The 24,917-nt window shown below is 40.1% G+C and overlaps 1 protein-coding gene across 1 annotated transcript in view; it reads right to left on the bottom strand.

Moving 5' to 3' along the window:
- Positions 1-24,917, bottom strand: part of SLC6A2 (solute carrier family 6 member 2) — a 66,735-nt gene that overhangs the window by 33,055 nt on the left and 8,763 nt on the right. The window contains exons 3-4 of the mRNA XM_072346697.1: positions 11,949-12,080; positions 8,396-8,633 (exon numbers count right to left, since the gene is read on the bottom strand). Coding sequence (XP_072202798.1) covers positions 8,396-8,633; positions 11,949-12,080 — 370 coding nt within the window. The remainder of the gene's footprint in view (positions 1-8,395; positions 8,634-11,948; positions 12,081-24,917) is intronic.

The following is a 24,917-nucleotide window of genomic DNA, read 5'->3' as shown; positions in this document are numbered from 1 at the left end:
AGCCAGTTAAAACAGCTGTGTAACTGAGCAGCTAGGCAAGGACATCTTCATAGACCACTGCTGTTTCTGAGATTGAATCCTGGTGGATTTTGCTTCCTCTTCCTTTATTTTATTTATTTCTTTTCTGACCTCTTAAGTCCTAAAAGCTTTCTGAAAAAAAGCCCTTTATGAAGGTGGCTGGGAAGCAAGTCATGAGTGTTTACCAATCAGAGGCTACGTTTGGGTTCCAGCCTCAGCAAAAAGCAAGAGATGTAGTAGCTAGATTGTGATTTGGATTCAGATGTGCTGACATCTGAATAGGTGGAGAGGAGAAGCAGCAAACTATTAGACTAGACTTTCTTGGCTTGAAGGATAGCTTCAGAATGTACTTTGTAAAACACTCATTTTTTTAACAAGGGGCAAATCTGAAAAGAGTTTAGCATTTATCATGTTCATCAAAGTTACCATACAACAGCAATGCTATAGAAAATCCAATTAGCAGCTCAGTTATGCCATGATTATTCATGTTTCCCATCAAATAGTACTTTATTTCAGGAGCAGCTGAGGCTGCTTTCCCTCTGTTTCTCCTAAAGCCAGTGGAGTGAAAGATCCCTGCCTGGCTACTTTAGATTATACACAGTTGCTTCCCTTGCAATGGCCACAGAGAAGAAAATGGGAAATAAGTGGTACTGCAAGATTCTCCATTCATAAAGCTTTGAGCTTGAAACATTCGAGTTCAACCTGTTGATGTTACAGCAGAATAATGCAAGATGCCACATCCATTCCTATACTGAAATTGTCTTACTGAACGATCATCCCATTTCCCAGCGCTGGGAAGATCTGTACATGTCATAGGCAAAATAGCATAAAGTGATCTCTTAAATCCCCACATCGGGGAGCCAGGTGCAGCACTTGGTATCAGTTCTGTCATTTGCTTTAAATGGTGCTCAGAACTACTGAGGATGATTCTTGTTTCCTAAGTATAGAGATTTTGTCCACATCTAATAAAATAAACTCCAAAGCCACAGCAACAATTAGAGACAATAAGACATAAAGAATTAATATTTTGCCTGGAGATCCTCATTATTGGGGAAAAAAAATTGAAAATAGATGAGAAATATATGCAAAAAGAATGAGAAAATATTATGAGGAGGGATGGAGAATAGACACTAACAGATGAGCTGATTGAAAGTTGAATGCAGACATACTGTGTTGAGCTAAATAAAAGAGGAGCTAATAAGAAATTAACTTTATCAGCCGTTTGTGCAAAGGAGCTTGATTTATGCCAAGACTGCTTTCCATGTAAGGGACTGTAAATTACATTTGCAATGACTTTGAGACTGTAAATACAGGTCCCAAGAGTCTGTCTGCCTAATTACAAGAGGAGCAGGAATATAAAGTCATTTCAGCTTGAAGTTGCATTCAGAGATTCCGATTTCCAGGAGATTTATGCTGGTCCTTCCTTTCCCAGTGCTCCCTGCTGGGAAGATTCCACTAGTCAGTTGGTAACTCTGGCACCAGTTCTCCCCCTCCTTCCTCACCACAATCAGCCAAAGGCAAGAAGTTCACCTCTAGTGAAATCAGCCAGTGGCAAGTTGTCCACTGGATCACTGTGTTTTGTTTTGACTTTGTGTAGCACTTGGTTCCTCCTTCATGTGGTGTCAGAGAGCCCATCTGTTGGGTGCTCACATATAAAACCTACAAGATAGGTTACTGGGGAGACAGGGGGTTGCTGCACAGAGGGACTCGGTAACTTGAGGAGTCACAACTCTAGTAACAGCTTGTGACACAAAACTGTATCTTAGTGTTCTCATCCATGCAATAAAGATTACTATATCCCTTTCCTAAATTTACCTAAATTCAATGTGATATTCAGAAAGGTGTCTTTCATCCAAACAATTTCAAGATGGTTTGTAGCAGATTTGAGATGGAAAAATGGGATCAATTAATTTATCAGCAAGTTGACTAACAGATTTACAGTCTGAAAAAATTGAAATTCTTCCAACAGAAAGCTTTTATTAGAAACAAAACTGTTTGATTTTAGTGTTTGTAAACATTACTTCTGAGTGCGGAGTTGTTTCTGAGAAATGACTGCTAAATCTGGGGGAGATGGCAAATGAATGCAAAACAAATGTGCTGTGGCTTTCAAAGATAAAATGTAGGGAGTTGGACAAGTATTCTTTCAAGTTAGTATTCACTTTTAGGGGATCAGGCCCAACAGGTTCTCTTAGAGTGAGTATTGAGGAAATTGATAAAGATATAAATAGATTTAGAACTGATCTTCTGAGCTCTGTTCCCTATCCTGGCAGTTAGACCAGCTTTTATGATTTAAAATTTAATGTAAATTGTAGACTGAAGATGCTAAAAGCGCTGACAGTGTATACAGTGAGCAATCTATAGAAATTAAATTACATACTCAATTTAGGAAGCAATTATAGGCATGATAATTGTACTCATTTAGAAGGCTCTCCTAGAAGCATCTCCTGCATTAATATATTCGTGCAACCAAAGTTGTCCTTGCTGCTAGTTTCCTCTGAGGTAAAAATACAGTTGTTTCTTTTCCCTTTGGAAGGCTCCCTGGATTAAGTAGCATTGGGTGGGGGCTATTCTGTGCAGTTTGCCATGCTCCTGGTACAGATGCAGCACTGCTTTTACTGCCATGCTCTTTCCACAGCAGTTGCACACAAGCTGTATATGCACAGCTGTGTGGGGTGGGGGGCCAGAGCTGGTTCCATGTGGGTTGGGCACAGATCCCTGTGCTGTACTTGTGGGGCTGGGTGAGATGTGCAGGGAGCTGAGAGACTGTGTGGAATCTCAGCTCTTGCTATACGTGCAGTTGCTGTGTGAACTTTTGGGTGCCTCTGTGGTGCTTGCTAAAGAGCTTGGGACAAGTCTGATATCGTGGGTATAAGTAGCATCACTGCAGAGCAGGACAGCATCCTGGCTCTAGGAGAGTGCTCTCCAACAGCCTTGTCTTCCTTGTCTGGGTCTTTCCATTTCTCAAGTTATTTCAGCTCCCTCTTGTGTTGGAGAATGGAGCTATATAGTATGATGGGTTTCAAGCTATACGTTGGGAATTGCTTTCAGAAATACAATTTACCAGCGGCATCCTGGTTGGCCAATAGTAAATTGATATTTGAGCTGAATGAAATAGTGTTTCTTCTTGAATCATGATCATGAAATAGTAAATTGCTACCAGGACTAAGGTCTTCTTTCACCAAGAATGTTTACCTCAACTCACTGAAGTCCTTACCCTGTTTAATTCTCCCATTCACTCCATAATGCTGATCTCCCCTGCCGTTTGTGCCATGTCAGCACATTCAAGCCTGCATAGCGCTCTGAAGAAGAGGGTTTAAAAACCTGCTTTTAAACCCATTATACTGAGACTTGGAGATAGAAAGCTTGAATTTGACCCTTTGATAGTTCTAATGAATACCAAACTACTGAAACAATGTTTGTTGTTGGAGCTTGTATGGCAAAGCAGTTACAGCATGTGAGCTCCCCCAATTACCACAGCCCTTAATCAAATTCAGCATTCCCATTCCTCTACAGAAAGCAAAATGTCAAACACAAGTAGATACACTACATCATTGCTACCTTATAGAGAGCACCTGATGAGAACAAGGTGAGTCCAAAAAGGTGATGCCTGCGTGGCACACCTGCTGGCTTTGCCTTGAGCAACACATGCAAGAGGAAGGACGTGCTGCGGAGAGCCTCTGCCTTGTCTTGCCAGGATTTCAAATTCGAGGTAGCCCAGGAGAGATGCTGTAGCAATGCCCCTGGCCACTGTAATGATTGCTCACAGCCTGGTACTGCTACCAAACTACAAAGAATTCTGTGTAAAGATAAGCAGTTGAATTCTTCCTGCAAGTTAGCACAAAGCAGGTTGTTATGCCTGTAGCGTAACGTGCTGCTCCTGACGTGTGCTCATGAAAACCCTCTGGAAAAGTTAGCTTGGCAAAGTTGTTATTTCTCCAGCCTTCTGAACTTGTTATAAAAAGGCTTGTTGTGGGTTAGGAATCATTTCCATAAAGCTGTCCAAAACCCAAGAACATGTGTACACATGTGGATTGATTTTCACTGTACTCACATTTCATTTCTTTTCTCTTTGTGTAAAGGAACAGCCAACAAATGTGGAGGTGTGAGCACAGATGAAAAGCAAATTTCAAAGCTGTGCTTGTAAATGTTTTTGTAATAGCTGTTCTTCCTGTGCATAAATACTTTCAACCAAAAATTTCTGCACACTGAGCCAAAAAGAGAAAGATGATCAATTTACATAGTTGAGTTCAAAAACATTCTGCAGTCAAAAAGTCAATAATATATGAGCAGGGATGCGCATATGTAAATCTCAAACTATGAACTTGCAAACAAGACATTCAAACACTTTGTAACTATCCCCTCTCGTTATGTCATCTTGTCTGATTCAGTTTTTATTTGCAAACACAATTCCTGATGCTTACAGCTGAGCTGGTGTTTTCTCTCTTTTGAGGCAGGTTGATTCACAGATGTTTACGTGGGGAAGGCTGGTGCCCATAGCACCGGTCACTCCATTTGCTATGTCACAGAACTATGTGGACCTTTGATCAGTCTGTGGTAGTATTTCATATGAAGGCTTGTACCCACAGCACAAATCTCTTAGATAAAATTGGCCTTTACTTTATACAGTGTGGGTTTTTGCAGGTTATTGTTTGTTCACATCCTCCTCCTAAATTAATGTGTATAAATGTGATAGACATGGACTGTTGCAACCCAATGCCTTTTTGCAATTAATCTTTCCTGGGCATGCTCGTGAGGTCTGTTGATTTCCTTTCTTGAATCTGGTGGGAAATTTTCCCTATTAAAAGGTGTTTTATTTCTAATACAGAAAGAATGGGTTACAGCTCTGGGAAAAGCAGTGTCAGAAGGAAATAGCTGTAGCTCAAAGGATTTGTTGATAATTTTACTACTTTGTTTAAGAAACTGTCAAGATTTGTTCCTGGAGGAACAAATTCTTTTTCTTACAGGCATAAGGACTTATGCTTGTGACCTCCAAACTGGTACTTTTTGATTGTTAGCCTAAATGAAAGCAAGACAGAAGGCAACTCTTTCCAGGCACAAGGATGGAGAGAACAAAAAATGAAGTATGCCCAAATTCAGATTAACTATTTAAATAGGAATGCTATGGGACAGATAGAGGAGCTTTTTATTTTTTTGAGAGATCGACTGTTGTTCTTCCAAATAAGTGTTTTTAATGAGTCGTGTTAACATATGTTGAATGGATAGGATGTCCTCTGCATTGTGTGTTTAATTCTAAGCCACTAAAGAGGGAAATAATCAGTATACCTCCAAAGAAATGTGGAACTGACTTTTAATTCCTGGACTTTCCTTATGACTAAATATGAACAGAAGTGCGCTGTTTTTTTTAATCAGACTTTCGGAGTGCATGCTTAGTTAATTTTGCAGTGTGCAAGTTGCCTTATAATTCATTTTAACCATCTCTAATGAGGTATTGTAGAGGTCCCGTTCCCTCCTGTGTTCCTGGTTTAAGCAAGCCACCCATTGACGTCAATGACAACTTGGCCTGAATTGAGCCTGAATAACTGAAACCAGATAGCAAAATGAAATACTCTCTAGAAAGCATAAGGGTAGGACCACTTCAGCCCAAATGATTGCCCAACTCCTGAGGCTTGAAAACAAAATCTAGCTAAGTTTGCCAGAGTGCCTCCGTCATGCCTTGACATGGGAATTACAATTTGAAGTGATTTCTTCCAAGTCTGTGGCTTAGTGATTTCTTCCTGCTCTCCCTCCCTGCCAAGCACTGGACAGCTGAAAGACTTGGCCTAGATCCTTAGCAAGTTTTCCTTTCTCTGTCTCAGTACAAGCAGTGAGAATTAGCATATTTCTGTGGAACTTAGTGGTGCCTTTCTGGAAGTACCACAGTAATGACACATCTCTGCACTCCCAACTCTTCCTACAGTTTTTTTCTGTGTAACAGAGGTAGTGATGGGAGAGTCAGCTCTGGCAGCTGGGCGGTTTTAGAAAGTTTCTGCCAGCTTTGTGCTGTGAAGGACTCATGTCCCAAAGAGAGAAAGCGTCTGCTTCTCTCTGAATGAGACCACATCAGCCGGATGCTTGTAGCTTGTTTTGGAAATACCTCTTTTCAGTCATTCTCCCACCATAAAAGAGATGTTTGGTGTTTTAGGTCTCCCTGTTTGCATACATTCCTCATGTAACCTAAACCTAGAATGAGAATTAAGAAGTGTCTAATGGCAATTAGCAAGGAAAATCAGCTGTAATTACTATGCAAACACTTGAGTAAGTTCAGAAGCAGTTCAAGCAGTACTGCAGGATGGTGTAAGGGCACATCATAATTTTAAGGGAGTATTTGGACTTTACTTAAAGGGGTTTTCAGAGGGAATGTAACTAATCAGAACTTTACTTGCACTCTTAGTTCATAGTATACTACTTCCAACAACAGTACGCTGCTTTTGAAATGTGCTATATTGAAGTGAATCTAACATTTTTCCTATTCTCTAACTCCGTTGCATTTAACATAAAACTTTGCAGTCAGAAGATCTAGCTCTGGCTGCAGCAAAACGACCATGGGAGCAAGGGCAGTTACTGGATATATGATGAAACACTGTTTTCTGAATTAGGCTGTCTTTGCTAGGTTGGATCTGAACACACTGAAGCTGCACAAGCATGGGTCCACACCTGAGCTTTACAGCTGGACTTGATGAGCTAATCCAAATACTGGATAATTAACTAATGCCCCTTGTGATTCCCTGTTCTTACAGATGGGAAAGCAGCTGTCACAGATTGCATTACATGAGTTTTTCATTTTTGCAATATAATCTAGTTACAAAAGAATACAGGGCCTAAGGAATTAAGAACTGTCCCAAAATTCAGGAGCCAAATCGCAATCAAATGTCAGATTTGCTTTTTATTCTTACATTTTAAAAAAACAACCCTGTAGCTCAAGTCTATTTCATGGCAAGAAAAGAACCCTAATATGTCAAGTTTCAGTATGCACAGAGAACTGCTATCAGCTGTTTCCTGGACTGGCAGAACTTAAAGCATGGTGTACAGATTCCAGCACCACCCAGTATAAAGACAAAATCAACCCCAAGCACAGTGTGATAACTGAAAATGCAGAAATGCACTTTAAATCATAAATGAGCAAAGAAAGAATGTGAGGATTGCATTTTGCTTTCAAAAAGCTTAAGCCCAAGACAACTATAAAGAAAACCTTTCTTTAAATTCTGGTCACATGAAGTTCTGTAATAAAACAGTTCCTTATTTGAAGATGCTGATATCATTTCTTACACTTCACTTTAAAGTCACGTTCTTGGCATTCATGTAGCCTTTTGCTAAAGATGAGCAGTTTATAACAAAGTTCTGAACACAATGCATGCTGTCTTTGTAAGAGCAGTAGATTTCTTGGCTGTCATTATTTGTCACTGTAGTGAGTTCCTTTAAAGTCAAATCCCCTTACTGTTTTCAAAGCATAGATACCCCTGCCCGCAGTGTTTCTCTACTGATTATTTCTCTGTCTTCAATAAAGAACAAGCAGCCACAAATGTTTCAGACTTACAGACCTCAAGATCCCTATGGTTAGCCAAGAGCTGTAACACACACCAGGTTATTTTTGCTAACAGTGGTGTCCCCCTGTTTCAACAGCTCAGCAGTTGTGTGCCCTGAGATTCATCCATTTCCAACACAGAAATATTAATTGATTATTGGGATTGATTCAACAGTTAGTGTGATGCTCACCCTCTTTTCTTTCTCCCAGTCAAATAATATTTTCTTCTGGGGATCCACAATGTAATTATTTATACACAGATTTGTATCATTTTTCTTATACTTATCCGTATACCTTTTTCATATCAAGTGTTTGATTTGAGTGTGTCTTTGCCTGTCTTGGCCCATATTGCAGAATGCCCTTTCACTCAGCTACTAGAAAAGGTCCATCTTTTTACAACTGTGGTGCTCCCCTCCTTGTTCGGTGCTTCGTCTCACTTCATTGTACTGCTGAGCTCTGCTCTGAGACATTTTGCAAGTGGAGGACCAGTGATTACTTTGCAGCCTTAGAGTTGGCTTGGTTTGCCTTGCTGTAGTCTTTTTCATAACACTGCTCTGACTCCTCACTCTGGCAAAGCTGGTGTGAGCAGAAATGGAATGGTGTGACAGATTTGTATCTTTTGTTGAATTCCATGTTGCTCTGTGGCAAACACTGCACTTGTACTGGAGAAACTGAAGCTTGCAGAGGCAAGGGTGTTAATCATACAGGGATATAAATCACACTTTACCATCGCATTTTAACCTTAGTCTTCTGATGCTTATTTTAGAGGCTGGATGCTAACCTATTTTATCTTCCAGTGCAAACACTCTTAGACATACAATTTTGAATAAATAGTAAAGTTAAGTCAACACTTACTCATAAAATTCAGCAGCAGGAGTGAGCTTGTACTTGGAGTATTTGGTGCCATTGCCAAGCACTGACGCGTTGAAGAGTTTGGGATCTGTACAGTTTGGGCTATTCCAACTGTTGTCGCAGTTCGTCCAAGGGAGCTCAAATGTGAATGATGAAAATAGATAATATAGAGACCAAGCTATGATAACGTTGTAGTAGAAACCCACGTAAAGAGCTATGAGTATCACTGCATAGCCTACACCTAAAGACAAAGGAAAATGAGATTATACATTGCATTTTATATGCAACAGTATATGCAAACACTGTAGCTTAGTACTCAGCCATAAATAATTGCACATTTTTTTTAGATCCTCAGATAATATATTTTTTTCATGTTTACATGCAGTCCATTGACCTTAAAACAAGTAATGACATTAATGAAGTTGCAAAGTAATTGGCCTTTAGGAAACCCAGTTGTCTTTGCCAGAGAAAGAAATCAAGCATCTCAGTGTCAAAATTTGCTCTTGTGGAACTCCACAGGTTTTTCTTCCAATACAAAGGACTGCAAGCCCATGTTAGGAGTGAAATTCATTTCATCTTCATGTCAGAATCCTTGGCAACTTTTCTTGGAAAAGTAAAGCTGAAATTTCCCTGTGCCTCATGCTGAGCTTGTTTGGATCAGACAGCATTCCCCTCCTGTCTTGTTACTGTTGTTCCTCTCCAGATTATGTCCAAAACATGCACATGACAGCCTATGCCATTCCACTGAGTGGTGCAAGTGGTTCTGGAGCGTATGAGTAAGTCTCTATGAATATCAAGCTTGGGGCTAAACTGTGCAGGGACCTTCAAATTATATCGTTATGTCCCTGGGATTACAGAAAGGAAGTCTGGAAGTCACAGAAAATGTAAACCTAAGTCTGTGTAGAGCATTTGGTGAATCCCAGTGTTAAGCATCCTCTGATGCTTCAAACATTTCTTCTGTATTTCTGCATAACATTGAGGTGTGCTTGGTGTAAGAGGGAGAGCTTTCTCCTTAAAAGAATATATGGTTTGTAATAGTTCAGGTGGAAGCTTTGTTACCTAATGGCAGAGTAGAATAAAAGCTTAGTGTAACATTTATTCAGGAAGTTTGTTTTATCTTGGCTAATATTCTACTTCCATTAATCTATGAGCAGGGCTGAATCCTATCCTAGGGTTCTCTGTATTTTGTGTTATGGGTAGAAACTTCATCTGCTTTATTACTACCATCACAGCAGTGTCACAAGCACGTAAACGTAAACTTTCATTTCTGATTTCCTCCAGTAAAATACTGCACTGGAGGCCCAGCAGTTGGATATTTCTGAACTATTGTATTCCCTGATAAAGCAGTGAATTAGAACACAAGTTTCCTTGGTTTTAAATTTGCATAAGAAACAGATGCAGACTCTGAAGAAGCTGGCAGCTCAAAGACTGCCGCATAACAAAGCTTCTCTTCCTTGGGAGGTTTTTAGTATATAGGCCAGTTTGTTCATCCCTAACACTGGGGACAGATAGTGAAAAGAAAGATGAAACAGTATCCTGCAATCCTTAGTGCTTAAATGAACACTCAATTCCAGTGATGTATTACAATAAACACAATAGGGAAAAAAATATAATCACCTAAGAGGATAACTCTTAATTGTTAATATAAATGGTAAAATACTAAACATGAATACGAAGTTGCACTGAAACTGGATGATCTCTGTTCAGGGGGTCAATTACAGACATTTCATATCAAGATTCAAAAATACTCTATCAAATGTATCTTCAATGCCACTTCTTTGAAATTATGAGGATGTTCAGGAATGAATGTGCTCTCCTGTTTCTAGGTCTAACTTTTTAAATGCAACGCTGCAACACCCACACTCTGCTGGAAAATGCAGAGATGAAAATGCTGTGCTGCAAAGGCTACAGGGTATATTTTTAATCACATGCACTATGGGAGCATCACACAAGAAGGAGAGCCCTTAGAGATCATAGCAATAATATTCACAGCTAAAATTAGTACTATAATGCTTTTATTTTAGGAAAGCCATTATAAATTTGGGTTGACTATGTACTTTTGAGTTAAACCATTAAAAAAACCCTGAAGCATTATGAATTTAGCAGTAAATTGTAGGCTTGCTTTATTCAGATTGATCAAAACTTTAACAGTATTGAGTTTACATTAGTGCTGAGATGCAAATAAAATCAAGCATTTATTACGAGAATCACATAACTCACACTCATCTACATCCTAGAAATAAGAACATTCAAAAACCACATTAGTGTATCTTTAGCCCACCTTGAATACGTGTCACCATAACAATATGTCAGCAGAAAAAAAAAGGCAGCTGGAATTTCAACAAGCCTGTGCATGAAATAACTTCTATCTTCCTTTCCCTTCGTATTTCAGTCCTGATGTCAACAAACAGTGCTTCAGAGCACCGCGCTGCTTGGCTCAAACACTGAGATCCTTGTGGTCTAATTTTTATGGTCAGGCTTTCAAAATCCTCATTGTCACCCAAAGTTATTAACCAAAACCAGCCAGAATTTTGGCTGAGCAAGGGCTGCAGGTTCCTGGGTGCTGGGTTGAATTCTGCCTCACATGAAAGCATTGTAGAAGGCATAGACAAACCTACATGAACTCATTTTTAAGTTTAGGGACATCTTTTTAATCAGCTCATCTGTATGTCTTTTATCACATCTCTAATTTTACTATGAGTTTTGGGTTTGACTGATACAAACAAAAGAACCAATCTCTGCAGTTCTCCTGTTTTGTGATTCTAACCTCCTGGAAGGGGGAGAGCTTTATTTTGAGAAAGAAGTCTAACATTTACTCAATGTAACCTATATCCAAGTACCGGATCTGCCGGGTTTGGATTGCCATTGCTAAGCTCCTCAGCTTTTGTCATAGGATGAATACAATCTGAATTTTAAGCTTCTAGGATCAGCCAGGCTTGAGTGGTTTCATTTCAGTGATTTCTGATAGCTCTGTGTCAAAAAGATTTTACATATAATTGGTAGAGGTGTTGAGTGGTTCATGATTTTTGCTGGTAAGCAATGGTTAAGAAAATTCTTGAGGCTCCTTAAGAAGTGTTTCATGTACAGAAGCCACGTAGTTTCTTTCATCTAGAAACAATTCAGACAGTCCCTCAGTGCCCATAACAGCTAACCCCAGCTATTTCTTGCTTGCATGTTGCAGTGGGGGACAGGGCTGAACTGACCTGGATGAGATTTGATATTTTCAATCTTTTGCATCTCCAGCCCCTCCCTCCATGCAGAGAAACCCAACTGCCCCCAACCCCAGCATACGGGTGAAAGGGGCAGGGCTGAGCTGCTCCTTCTGCTTATTGCTCTCTGCTGCGCTCCTCAGCTATAGCCTGGAAGATTATTTCTGCGTGTGGCTTTTTTCATTTTCTCCTTCACCCATGATAACAAAAAGGCTTCTAACTTCAAGGGCTGGAGAAAGGTCAGCAAATATCATGCTGTCTGTGGAAAGACAAGACCTTTCCTTTGTTTGTGGTTGCAGGTTCTGGCACCCTCACTGTGCTTTTCAAGCAAGCAGAGGGACGCTTACCTTTGAACACTGGACAGATCTTCCACACAGTGGCAGCTCCTTCTCGGTTGTACTGTCCCAGTGCTAATTCCATATAGAACAGGGGCATTCCAGCAATGATTAGGAAGAGAATGTAGGGAATAAGAAAAGCACCTGAAAACAGAATAATTAGACATTGTAGTCTGTATTTCGATTACATTTTACTTTATTGGTAGCTTCTAAGTGGCTAAAGACAAAGCTACTGCTTTGGGGATCTAGAAAGGAAAAAAGATTCTTCCTAGAAAGAAGAATCTTTGTTCTGTTGTCTGCCTGGAAATTGCTTAGCTGTTGTGTATGATCCAGGTCAAAGAAAGAAGGCTCCCCCAAAAGGCATGGCTATATGTGATGGCATGAATTATCGGTTACAGTTGGTGTTGTCCTTAATAACTGGATACTCAGTTGGTTTTCTGCTTTGTGGTGCCTCTGAAGTGCAGTTTTCATTTCATTGCGTAGTTTACTTGGTTCTGGAGAGTGAAATTCATGTAAAATATCTGTATCAAAAAAATGACTGGATTGTTGTGATAAATAAGAAACTGAGAGAATCTCTAAGTATCCAGAGTGATGGGCTGGTCTCCTTGGGAGTTACCTATTTAAAAGAAAATAGACTGCAACAATCCTGCTTAAAATTGTTCAGCAAAAGTAAAGAAACAGCAATTTCTGTCTTTCCTAGCAGTAAGGAGTTGGAGTCTGTGCAAAACTTTAAGGCCTGTTGTACTGGCTTAGTCGCTTGAAAGTTTTCCTTGCAAAAGAAAATAAGTGCTCTGCTTCTAAATACACAAACTTTCAGAAGGTATGTGCAGTCTATAAAAGCTAAAGGTATTACTAAACCTATCTAGAGCAGGCCATTAAACAGCATGAATTTTGTACTTTAAAAGTCAAAAGCCATCTGAACAGCTGTTGCTCCTTTATGTTTCATGTCTGCTTTTCATGGCTATTCCTAGAGTGAGCTGGCTAGCATAACTGTTCAGAAAGAGAAATTATAGGACACAGTGGAGAATACTGCAAAGCCAAGTCCTGTTCCCTTCCTCTTACCACAGTCTACCTATAGGAAGTAATGTGCTATAATGTAATGTTAAAGGCAGTGCATTCAGTGTTCACTCTGAAATTCACGGTTTCTAAAGCTGAAATTTGGTAGTGAAACAGGAACAAGATGTAGCAACAGAAATAGTAGCTTAAAGTATTGCAAATGTATCTGAACAGCTGAAGTACAAGGGCTGCTCCAAAAGTAATGCCCCCTGTTTTATTACGATGGCCCACAACATCAGAGGTGGATAATGGTGGCAGGGCAGCAGAGGTTGAACCTTCTCATCAATATGCTGTTACATTCTGTTGCTGTGAGGCAGAGGGGCAGTCTGACTAAATGGAGTCTGACATGGAAGCGTGTAAGAAGCAAAGGTGTATTGTTGAATTCTCCACGCACAAAAAATGGCACCCACTGACATTCATTGATGCTTGCTGAATGTTGATAGAGACCAACCATTGGATATGAACATAGTGAGGCAGGGGGTGTTGCGTTTCAGCAGTGATGACAGCAGTCAGCTCCACTGTTGCAGATTGTTATGAGTGCAGCATGCAGGCTCTTGTTCATTGCTGGCAAAAATGCACAGCTAATGGTGGTGACTGTTGAAAAATAGTGTTTTGTAGCTGAGAATGTGCTCTATCACATAGCATTACAGTGCTCTTTGCATCTGTTGTAGTTTCTATGGAAATGAATAGGAAGCATTACTTTTGAAGCAACCTAAATACACTGTTTTTCTCATATTAGGAGGCATGATTCCTCTCTTTCATGTCTCTAAAGAGGTGCAGTCTATATTCACAAGAGCTGCTCAGTACAAGTGATGCATGCTTTAATAATATTTCAGTGCAATTCATAAGCCTTCTAATGCTGTACTGCTTGAACTACAATGCATTTAAATACTCCAGAGGAAAACTATTTGTGTTTCAACATACTTGATATCCTGTTGTTGAGAGTTATGTTCAGTGTTGAAGCACACTCAACTAATTCAATCTGGGAAAGTTCCTATTGTTTTCATTAGTAGCAATATCTGCAAAAACAATTTTAGGTGGATTGACTTTCGTAGGTCTTGGAAGTGACAGCTTCTCAAGTGCCACACTTATCTTGCTTCAACACTTCTATAGCAGACAGATCTGACTCACAAACCTAGCATGCTGCCTTTGGCGGGTACTGGAGTTTGCATGAGTGTGATTTGATTAACTATGTCAAGAGGCATGGAAAAAATATGCCACATATTGAATAGGGAAATCTGTGTGTGAGACAGTTATCCTGGAGATGTGTAGTGGGCATAAACATTAAATGGTGGTTTAAAATATGTGTTTTCTAAGTATGACTAATACTTTGATGAACTGTGAAGTGTACCATACTTATGCACACGTGCTTAAGCACCATATATTTGGCTGCAAATCATTTCAGGCTTTAGATAAATTAAGTTTTTCTTTTTATTCTTTTCCTTCCCACCCCTCCTTCCCAAGGGATCAATGAAGTGTGATGTCATTTTCTGCCAAAAGCAGTTATTTAGCATAGTAGAGTTTCATAGCTGGGGTTACTTTTCAGGTAACAAAGATGGTGAGTGAAGTATTTTGAAATAAATTAGAGCTTAATAAGCACACAAAGTAAGGGTGCTTAATCACGTTGTCTCAAATGTTCTTGGAGACTTCTGGGTGTTTCTTGTTAGGACCTTCCAATTAGGTAAAAGGATACCATAAGTCACATATTTTTGTCAATATCTTGATATCTGGCCTTCACTTCCTACCCAAGGAAGAGAAGGATCCACAGTGAGACTGTTTTGTGTACAGTACCTTGTGAAAGGCAGGGCCTTTTTTAGAAAGGAGACCTCATAGCATCCTGTGAGTGTGTTGCTAGCACCCAATGGATGAGGCAGGGGGCAAACTGCACCCTGCTGGGCCTCTTGCTATATGGGTCTGCTGCTGTAAACTCAGGCACAGCAATGTGCTTCTCTGAAGGAGTAGCAAATGCCTACCTGGTCTACGAAGCCAAACCATTAGGAAAGGTGACACAATGCCAACTGCGTTCCTCCTGCCTGTGCCACGCAAACTACTGTGCTCCAATTGCATGAATGCAAAAGGCCAGCACATTAGCATTGCCCTGACAGCTGAACTCTCAGGGAGCACACAGTTTGGCTAACATTTCAGACTAGATGAGCAGCTAGCCAAGATCTACCTACCTCACTGCTGAGGGAATGTAAGTGTGGGATTGCTGCATTGGCAGCGACGTCCTGATAGCACTCAAGGGATTCCGCTCCCCCACTGTATGAGGGCACGGGGCTCAGCACACAGCTGCAGCCCAGAAAGCATTACTGGTCTCAGCAATCCCTAACGGCTCCTACTTTCCCCTCCTAGCCAAAAATCTGGAGTAATTAACATTTGCAACCTAGACTTGGCTTGACTTGCTACTGAGTCACATGTAGCTCAAAGGCTACACATTGCCCTTGGGCTGTTGCACATGCTGCTTTTCAGTGTTAATGGATTTCATGAGATCTGTGTACTTCCTTCCCTTGTGGTACCAGAGTACCACAGAGTTAAGAAAGCCTTATGTATTTATGTGAAACAAGATGAGGTCAAACTCGGCTTCTACATGAACCACCTATGTGAAACTTCAAGTTGAAAGTCTTGATTTCACTCTTGACTACCAGAAAGAATGCAGCACTGAATTACTAAAGATTGAAAATGATCATTTAAACAACAACTGTTGTCCTAAAAGAATTTGCTGATGCATGTACGAGAAGCTGGCCAGGACAGGGTTAGCTGAAATGATTTTGAAGTACTCCTGCTGGTCCATTATTAGCCTTCTGCCTTTGTTACCATGGATATTCTAGTCAAAACTTTAACTGGCAAGGATGTCTGCTCAGCTAACAAACTTCAGGCAAGTATAGCAGTATATTTTCAGATAGGAGCATTGCCAGTTTTTGTTCAAGAATAGAGTCTAAAAACAAAGATCTTCCAACAGATGAATTGAAATACAGGCTAATCTCTGTACCGGATCTGCACCTGATCAAACTGAGAGTACTTGAAAGAATATCAGCAGTTGACAATGCAGTAAATTTGCCTGGACAACAAGGAAAATGGGTGGAAACTCTACTAGTATAAGACTCTTGTGAATAAAAAAGGAAATCCCCAGCGCAGAGATTCTGAAATCTATGTTGTGTGAGATCAGCACAGACAGAAAAATGAAGTGGCTGGAAAGGGAGGTATTTCCGAGTACAGAAATCCTAGTTCTGGGTCTTCGAGCTTGTTACCAGCTTGCCAGCACAGCCACAGAGAGCATCTCTGGGGAGGTCAGCTTGCAGCAATCTGTGTTTGTTGTAGCCTAAGTAGAAAGGGGCAGGTGGGTAGATCCAATCTTTACTGCCCAAGGAGTAAAAGCAATAAGGGTTTGCATGGAACAGCAAAGAGAAGGCAGAGATGCAAAGGAGCATGATGTAGCCTCAGTGCCAAAGCCAATGATTTTAACAGCAGCTATATGATGATGTTGAACAGGGATAGATTATGGTAGTCAAAAGGAACATTTTTTCTGCAAAACAGATTGAACTACTATAAAAACTTGAGCAGCACTTTGCTTATATAAAATCTTCCAAGTAGGCAACCTTTTTTTATGGAAAGTATTTCTGAACCATAAAAACAGTGGAGTAGAGGAGCTATACCATCTTGTTTTACATGCTTCTTTTGAAACCCTCGTATTTAGCTGCTCTCTCTAACAAATTGCTAGATTTGAACCTACTTATATTTCAACTCTCAGTCTTTGCAAGAGCCTTTAGGTTTTTTTTTGTCCAGAATTCCAATGTTAATAGTGTTCCTTTTGCTCAAAGAAAATGAAAACAAATAGTTTCCAGAAATGGTTCAGTGCTGTTCATGGACTGATGTAAAACTGAAGCCTTTATTTATTTATTTACTTACTTACTTACTTACATACTGTCTTGAGCTGTTGACCTGCTGCTGCCTTGAAATCACTGGAAAAGGCTCGATGTGTAGTCTGTTTATAAGCTGGTTACTGGTATGTAAAATAATAGGGTTACCTGAGCTCTTCCCTGCAAACCCAATCATCTCTTCAGCTTTCTGCTATGGGAATAATGAACTAAAGAAACCCATCAGTAGCTACTTTGAACAAGTTAATGAGGGTTAAATATATACCCAGCCACTCAGAGCATTCATAAATTCTCATATTCATTCATAAATTACACCCAAGCCATTGGCTAAGAGCCCTTTTATACAAATTAATGAAATGATCATATTTACAACAGTGTGTAGCTTAAAGATAATCATAGAACCACATAAGAACAGAACTCTGACCTGTGTTCTTTGGAAGGAGACTAAAGAATAAAGAAACATGGTGGGTTTTGGACAATATAGGTAAGGTTGGTCTAAGATGCCCAGCATGGCAGTGGGAGTTCTGGAGCTCTGTTAGCATTTCTGCTGCTGACCTTCACTGCTGCAAGCTTAGGAAATGAATTAAGCCATTCCCATCTTCTGCAATTACTGTGTCTGCATGAAGTCCAACAAGCTGAGGTGAGGTTGTGATGAAAGCATTTGTTTAACCACTATCCAGTTGTGTAGCAGGTTTGTTATTGCAGCTGACCCCTTTGTTTATAAATAAATGAATTGCCGTCCACTTGGGTTTTGACAGGTCTAGTGGCTGACATTCCTGCCTAAATCCATCTTGTTCATTTTGTGCTTTTTTAACTTGCTGGGAGAATAAGTGAGCTGGAATGTGGAGACAGCTTGTAGACTGTTTTGTTGTGAGATTTCTGAAATCCCTATTACTCATGTGCAACAAGACAGGGTTTGTGAGGTGTGATGGTGTCCTTCACAGAGCAGCTGACCCTGCTAAGAACAAACCTGCAAGCTTTGCAGCTAGCAAGCTGTTCTGGAGGTGCTGGGTGGGAGAACTGAGCAGTACTGAGCCACTGGGTCAGGGTGCAGAAGCTCATCTGAGGGAAGGATGCTACTTCATATCAGACACGCTTGGAAGCTTAAGAGTTGGTAATTTAAGAGAGAAAATACCTTTCAGAAAATCATTTCATTAGTTTTCAACTGTTGGCAGTTTTTTGTTTGTTTTTTTTCTCCCACCTTGCAATCATTGGAGGTGACACATGGATATATTCACCTGCAATTGAATCATATTAAAAAACCCACCCATGTAGCTGTAGGCGTAGGCTGTACTTGAGATGTACAAAATCAAAGTGTTTGTCAAAATGTACTCTGATTTATCAGTGGTAGAGCATCCCTGGCTGACAGTATTTTCCATCAAAGAAATCAGAAGCTATTTACTGTGGATCAGGATCAACAAAATTCCAGCACTGGAAAATCTCTAATTAACTTCATCTGATAGCATTCCTTGAAATACAAGGTTTTACAAAATATTTTCTGTAATGTACAGAATATAGTCACGTACAGGAAAGGAGATATTACTTCATCAGATTCTCTTTTAAGCATAGGGAAGGCCTTGCTTGGTGCCAGTGAGATTTCGGCAACTACTGTTTTACTTCAGTTCAGATTCAGACTGTTAGTCATAGTTTTCTCTCCCTTCTCAATTAACTTGTATTTTCATTTTTATTTGTTTTGTTTCAGCCAGTTGTAAACTAAGCTGAATATTTTCAGCATTCATGAACCTGTCTGATTCTGATGCCAGAAGAGGTTGTTAGATACATAGATTGCTCCAAAAGCAATGCCTCGTATTTATTTCCACAGAAACCAGAACAGATGCAAAAAGCACTATAACACTATTTGATAGAGAACATTCTCAGCTAAAAAACACCATTTTTCAACACAGTCACCTCTGCATTTTTGCCAGTGATGAACAAGAGCCTGCATGCATACTTGTATAAATCTACACTGGTGGAGGTGACCATTGTCACTGCTGCTGAAACACACCACTCACAGCCTCACAGTGCTCACACTTACTGATTGATCTCCATCAGTGTTCAGCAATAACTGATGAATGTCAGTGGGTGCTATTTTTCTGCAAAGAAAAAGTCAGTGACACACCTTTGCTTCCTACACACTTCCATGTCAGGCACCGTTCTGTCAGAGTGTCCCTCTGCTGCCATCAGTCTCATGGCAACAAAACGTAATGGGATATTAATGGGAAGGTTCAACCTCTACTGCTGTGCCACCACCACCTCCTTCCGACAACAAAATAAAATAGGAGGCATTACATTCAGAGCAACCCTCACACTTAGATTTAGCTTCCTCTGCAACATAAGATGGTTTCACACAAAGGCACATACTCCTGACTTGAAGACACTTGGCACATTCTTTTCTTTCTATGCTAGTTTATTTCATTAGCTGTGGTAGTTAAGTAAATAATATATAACACATACATTTCTATTTTGAATACACAGCATTTCATTCCACTTGCTTTCTCCCTGATAAATTAAAATGTCCTTGCAATAATTGATTTTCATCATATGAAGATGCCTAAATACTGCATTCAAGTGTTTCATCCTTCTTTCTATAGTCTGAACAGAGTAAATGATATGGGTAAATTAGTGAAATAGAAGTTTTCACTTTCCTGTCACTCCTTGTTCTTCCTTGGTGTAGCAGGTTCATACAGTGACAGGAGGAGGATTTATGTGGGCAATTTTTGCACCCACATTATCTACTCACTGTCTAAGCTGCACATCAAATAAGTTGCATGACTGAGAAGTGCCACCCCTTACTACAGTAAAGCCTAGGATGGTTCTTGTTTTCAGCTCCTTATTTTAGGCATCTTTACTTTGTTCTTTCTAGTCTTGACCACGTGCCCTTTTGGGAGCTGCTCACTCTATGTTGCACATGGTATCCACAGGGAAACTCATCTCCCACTTAGGGCACTGGTGCTGGGTGCTCATTGGGAAGTGACAGGACCACTTCAGCACAGCTCGTTAGAGCTTCAGTAGTAGCTCAGGTGCGCAGTAAGATAAGAAATCTGAAATGCACTTTGTTCTGTAAGTGTAACATTACAATTAGGAGTTCCCAGCGTAATCTCAAATGGAGGGTGTTTCCTCTCAGGCTGCTTGTCATTGCATGTTGTCTTTAGTTGTCAAACTTAAAAACAGCCCCCAAATTGAGCACTCTCTGGAGAGGACACGATACCCATTTTAGGCATCATGAGATTCTGTGCCAAGGTGAAACAAAGTGCTTATGACATCTTAAATCAGCTCTAGACAAGTGCCAGGTGGCTTTCAAGAGGATTAATGTACAAACCAATAGGAGGTAAATGCCTTGAAATTCTGCTACAGAAGAATCAAGTATAAAAGTCCTCAGGTACTCTTAAAATTTGCTGTACTGTTTAGTGATTAATCCAGTCTTAAATTATAGGTCCAGCTTTTTTTTGGACATAATGACCAAAGCAAAGCACTCCTTTTTCCAGGCTTCATTAGAGATTTATTTGTAATACTTTCTGTGCTATTTAAACTTTTACTAACTCTTTCACAGCAGAATCTTCTGAATTCTTCTTGTCAGTAAAGGGTTGTGTTCTGTCACAGAAGTATGGGGCAGTTGTACATTCCTACCTGTAAGAAATCTGGTCAGTCAGAGCTTTACTCTCACTCATTATAAATGAAGCCTTCAGGATTGATGTTCTTTCTCATGCCTCTGCAGGAAGCAGAATAACCCTACTGTAAACTATTTATAATGCATATTTATACAAGGCTTGAAAGTAGAAAGTGAACACAGTTCCATAAAGAATGAAATAATTCTCTATGGACTATTTTCCTAATTTGCAACGAGCAGCAAAGCAAATGTTTCCCCTAAATGAAGCAGTCCAGCATATGCTCCATCACTGCCATTCTGTGTGGGACCTCCAAGATGAAATGCTGGAAGAGAATGTGAGCCTTGCCCATTGTAGCTTGCAGTGAGGCAGTTTTGTTCACCACGAACATGGAACTTATATGAGGTTAGTTAGTGTGGCAAAACTTGGTGACTCTTGATGGATTGCACAGCTGTAGTTTTTCCCAGCTAAACAGCTTTTGAGGACATAACACCTCATGATTGTAAAATAAAGTTTAGGAGGAAAAATGTAGGTGATCTTAAAGATGTCCAGGTTTCTTAGTTTAGGATTAAAGATGGTGATTTTGTCAGCTGCCTCCAGATGGGTTAGCAAAGGATTACACTGCAATTTAGGAATAGTCTGATCACTGTTTTCTGTTGCTTTACTGTAGGGAAGAGTGAAGGAAAAGGGAAACCAGTGGCGGCTCTATTCCTAAACCTGGCAATTCAGAAGTTTACAAACCATGTATTAAGCCCCAGAATAAATGAAAGTGTCTTAAAATGTAAGGTCCAGTCCAGTCCTTCTATTTGCCTTCTGGCTTCTGAAGTCTTGTTCTTGCTTTGTGTTTTCTCAGCTCTTCGCTTTAGCCCTGACAACCAGAAAAAGATTCTTGCCTAATCATTTGTCTCTATGAAACAGAAGAGAACGCACTTCTTAAAATAGTACATTTTTATAGCTTGAGCCCTACATAGGAGAATGCTGAGGTCATAATCCAGCTCTCACAGAATACATTCATTTTGTGTAATAATGAACATCATCTATGTAAGTCTTGGCATTTTGTTTGTTGGCTGAAATACTGAACTGTTGCACTGAGTGCAGGTCAGTTACTAGTCAGTGGAAGTCTTCTATATCAGTTTAGACTGAATAGTTTTTTATTACTTTTCATCTGTTTTTCTTCTCGCGTAATTCTTAGTCTGGAAATTCTGTCTACTTAGGAGCCCTTAAGAGAGAGACGTCTGTTATTTGGGTTGAAATCCTGGCTCTGGTGACGTCAATGGAAAAAAAACACCCATTGACTCCAGCTGGGTCAGGATTTCTCCCTTGTGGTTTATGAATCTATTAATTCTAACTAAGACTGTAGAACTATTAGAAAAGGAGGGACAAACTGCAGAAAGGGAGAAAATGATTAAACTCTTCAAACCCAAAATAAAACCCCAGAGTATCACTGGTCTTGTCAGAACCTGCCTCGTGATCTCACTGACACATTTGCACACCCCAACACCCCTTAATTTTGTGATAAATCTAACCATATGTGCATGTATAAGTCCTCCTTAGAAGGGGGCACAAACATTTGACCTTCAGAGGCAGACAAGGTTACCCACTGGTGTAAATTACACATCACTGAAAGCTTCCTACTAAAGGAAAGGGGTTGGAAAATCCAAAAAGGATCTGCCTGGGAGCAGTCATTGCTGATACTGGCAGCTCTGTATGCAAAAGTCATGAGCCATTCTGTTTGGTCCTCCAGTCATTTTTCCTCCTATACACGTACTAGATAGCTATTAGATTATCGGATTAGGATCTACTAAGATCTATAAGGATCTACTGCTCCATCTTGTGGTCTGGAAAAAGTTTGTCTGTTACTCTGCTATGTAGAGCAGTGTGTCAGAAAAAAGTCCAGCCTTAGTTATTTTTCTTTTTCTTTTTTTTTAAACTAAACTGGAATTTGATATCAGCATCACACTTTTCCTTAAGAGATGCAAATCTTAAGGGAAAGTACTGGATAGACATCTTTGGTGTGCTTCAGGACAGACACTGCAACGGGAGTTTGATTACTGAGAAGGGTGGAGAAACAAAAGTTAAAGCAGTGAAGAGTGCTATCTGGTACATGCAGAGCCAAAAACTAGATACATAGCACTTTGCTGCTTTTTTTCAATGCATACATTAGACCCCTGGGAGCAGCCTGTTTGTAAGGTCAGGGAGGCAATGAGGGTGTATTCTTGCATGCTGCTGAGGGACTAGGAAACCCCCTGCTTGCTTCCCACTGTTCTGCTGCCTCCAGTAAAGACGAATGTCATGCAGTCACCCAGTTACAATCCTTCCTGTACGTAACACCACAAAAGCTGTTTCTCAAACTAGCAAGAGGGCTGTAGCAAGGCATGGCTTGTTGCTCACTCTGCCACTAATTTTAGTGCTTGGAACTTGTGCAGTATTTTTCTCAAGCTCTGAAAGAGTAATGTTCTTTCACTACTGAAATCACAACTCCTGCGTGCCTCATTGGGGTGGGGGAAATCAAACCATCTCTGCTCTTCTGATCCTGCTGGTGTAACTTGCATCTTCTAGGGAGACACTTAGTAACAAAGCAAACCAAGAAAGGCTTCATGTTTTAGTACTCTAATGCCAGTCTGATAGTGCTGGGGACTGTTCTGGACACTTAAATTTGTGTATACTCTTAGACAACAGTAATAGCCAAATGATAGCAACCAGTTAATGTCCATGTTAATAGTGAAGCTTCTGCAGTTATTTATGCTTTTGGAAGTGAGTGGTTGTGCCAAAAGCCTTAAACAAAGAGCAGGAACACTGGGAAAACTACCATCTTCTATAAAAAGTCTTATGATATAATAAGGGCAGCCTGTTTTACTGCATAACGGCAATCAGAACACTAGGCACAGAACTCATTTACAGACTGGCAAAAGGCAACTGCCTGCCTAATTCCTGTCCTGAGTTTTATTTATGAGCGTGTTATCATGGAGCTTTGGATGAATATGGCTGTAAAGAAATATGTGGGTTGCAGATACAGTTCTCCTCACTGACAGTTTCTGTTTCTGAATGGCAGATCCCAGTTCTCAACCTTTGCCATGCATCACAGAGAAATTGCATAATATGTTTAAATGCAGAATAGGGGAAAGGAGCAAGAAGAGTGAGAATAAAACAAAGGATTCCCTTGATTAGTAGTTTAGAGTTTTTTCTATAGTCATCACAAAGAATGCCACACGCAATGCAAGCAACTTAACTGTTTCCTTTCCTTTGTTTCTACCTCCTTTCCTCTTGCTTATGAACTAAAAGTTTCAAAATCTATAAGGCTGAATAAAATGAAGTGCACTGAACCTATACAGAAGCTGAGATGCCAAATTGTACTTCAGTTCTCTCCATGAAATCAAGGCTGGTTCAGCATTATTTGGGGTATGGGCACTATCGGTGCTGGTTCCCCAAAGGGCTCAGATGTCCATCTTTGGGAAGGCAAGTTCTGAGGTGCAGTAAAGCCTTTCCTTGGAAACTATTCTCATTCAGGCACCAGTGCACAAGATCTACACAGTTAAGCTTAAATCCTGCCATGGCAGATCCAAGATGTCACAGAGGCAGTGAAAAGGAAAGGGAAGATTAAGGAGTAGTAGTTGGAAGAGAGAATAATAGGTTGTCAAGACATGGGTCAACTGGCCTGAGGAAGAGAAATTAAAGGTTTATAATCAGTGAGATAATCCTGGAATCTTTACATCAACTTCACTGAAAGCAAAATGGGATGGGAGAGTTGGCCCAAATACAAGTTACTTCAACTTTAATAATAACAATTTCTTGCCGTTGGGTTTGAAGGCAAGAAGTGAAGAATTAGTTGCAAATTAATCGTAACTGATGCTTTTTTTCAGGGCAAGATTCCCTGAAACTCAGTAGCATGCTTTTGTATATTCTATGGGAAAAATACATACAGTGCCAATGGGAAGTGCAAGGAGGGAGGCAGGAGTAAAACATCTAGAGCTGTTATTACAAAGACTTCATATAAACTCTTCTCCTGCCTCCTACATTACAGTGTTTTAATACAAATATCTCTAAGTGTGGAATGTATTTAGTTGTGCTTTATTATTTTGTAACATAGCTGAGAGCAATTAGCTACAATATCATCCAATAATTACAGTATATGTAAATGCTATAGAGTTTACAGTACAAACACATACTAGAGAGCCACGCTGCAGTTAACTTTTTAATCAGTTGGTGAATGAGGGACAAAGGCTTTAGAACTGAGCACAGCTGATGAGACTCCCACTGTATGCAGCAGAAATTAAGGCAGCAAGCTTTGATGTTGCTGCCTAAGCTGCTCTGAATTCTGTAAACCATTTGTTTCCATTTTAATTCACAGCGAGAGGCTCAGTAATTTGTGGGCTGCTTTTAATCATAACTTCCCTCATAGCAAATTTAAACACTTGCCAGAACTGGATGCTCCCTCTCATCTTACA

Source organism: Excalfactoria chinensis, chromosome 11 (genome assembly GCF_039878825.1).
Source record: "Excalfactoria chinensis isolate bCotChi1 chromosome 11, bCotChi1.hap2, whole genome shotgun sequence".
NCBI classification, from domain to species: Eukaryota; Metazoa; Chordata; class Aves; order Galliformes; family Phasianidae; genus Excalfactoria; species Excalfactoria chinensis.
The sequence above is the reverse complement of the archived record's forward strand: the minus strand, read 5'-3'. Positions and strand labels throughout refer to the sequence as shown.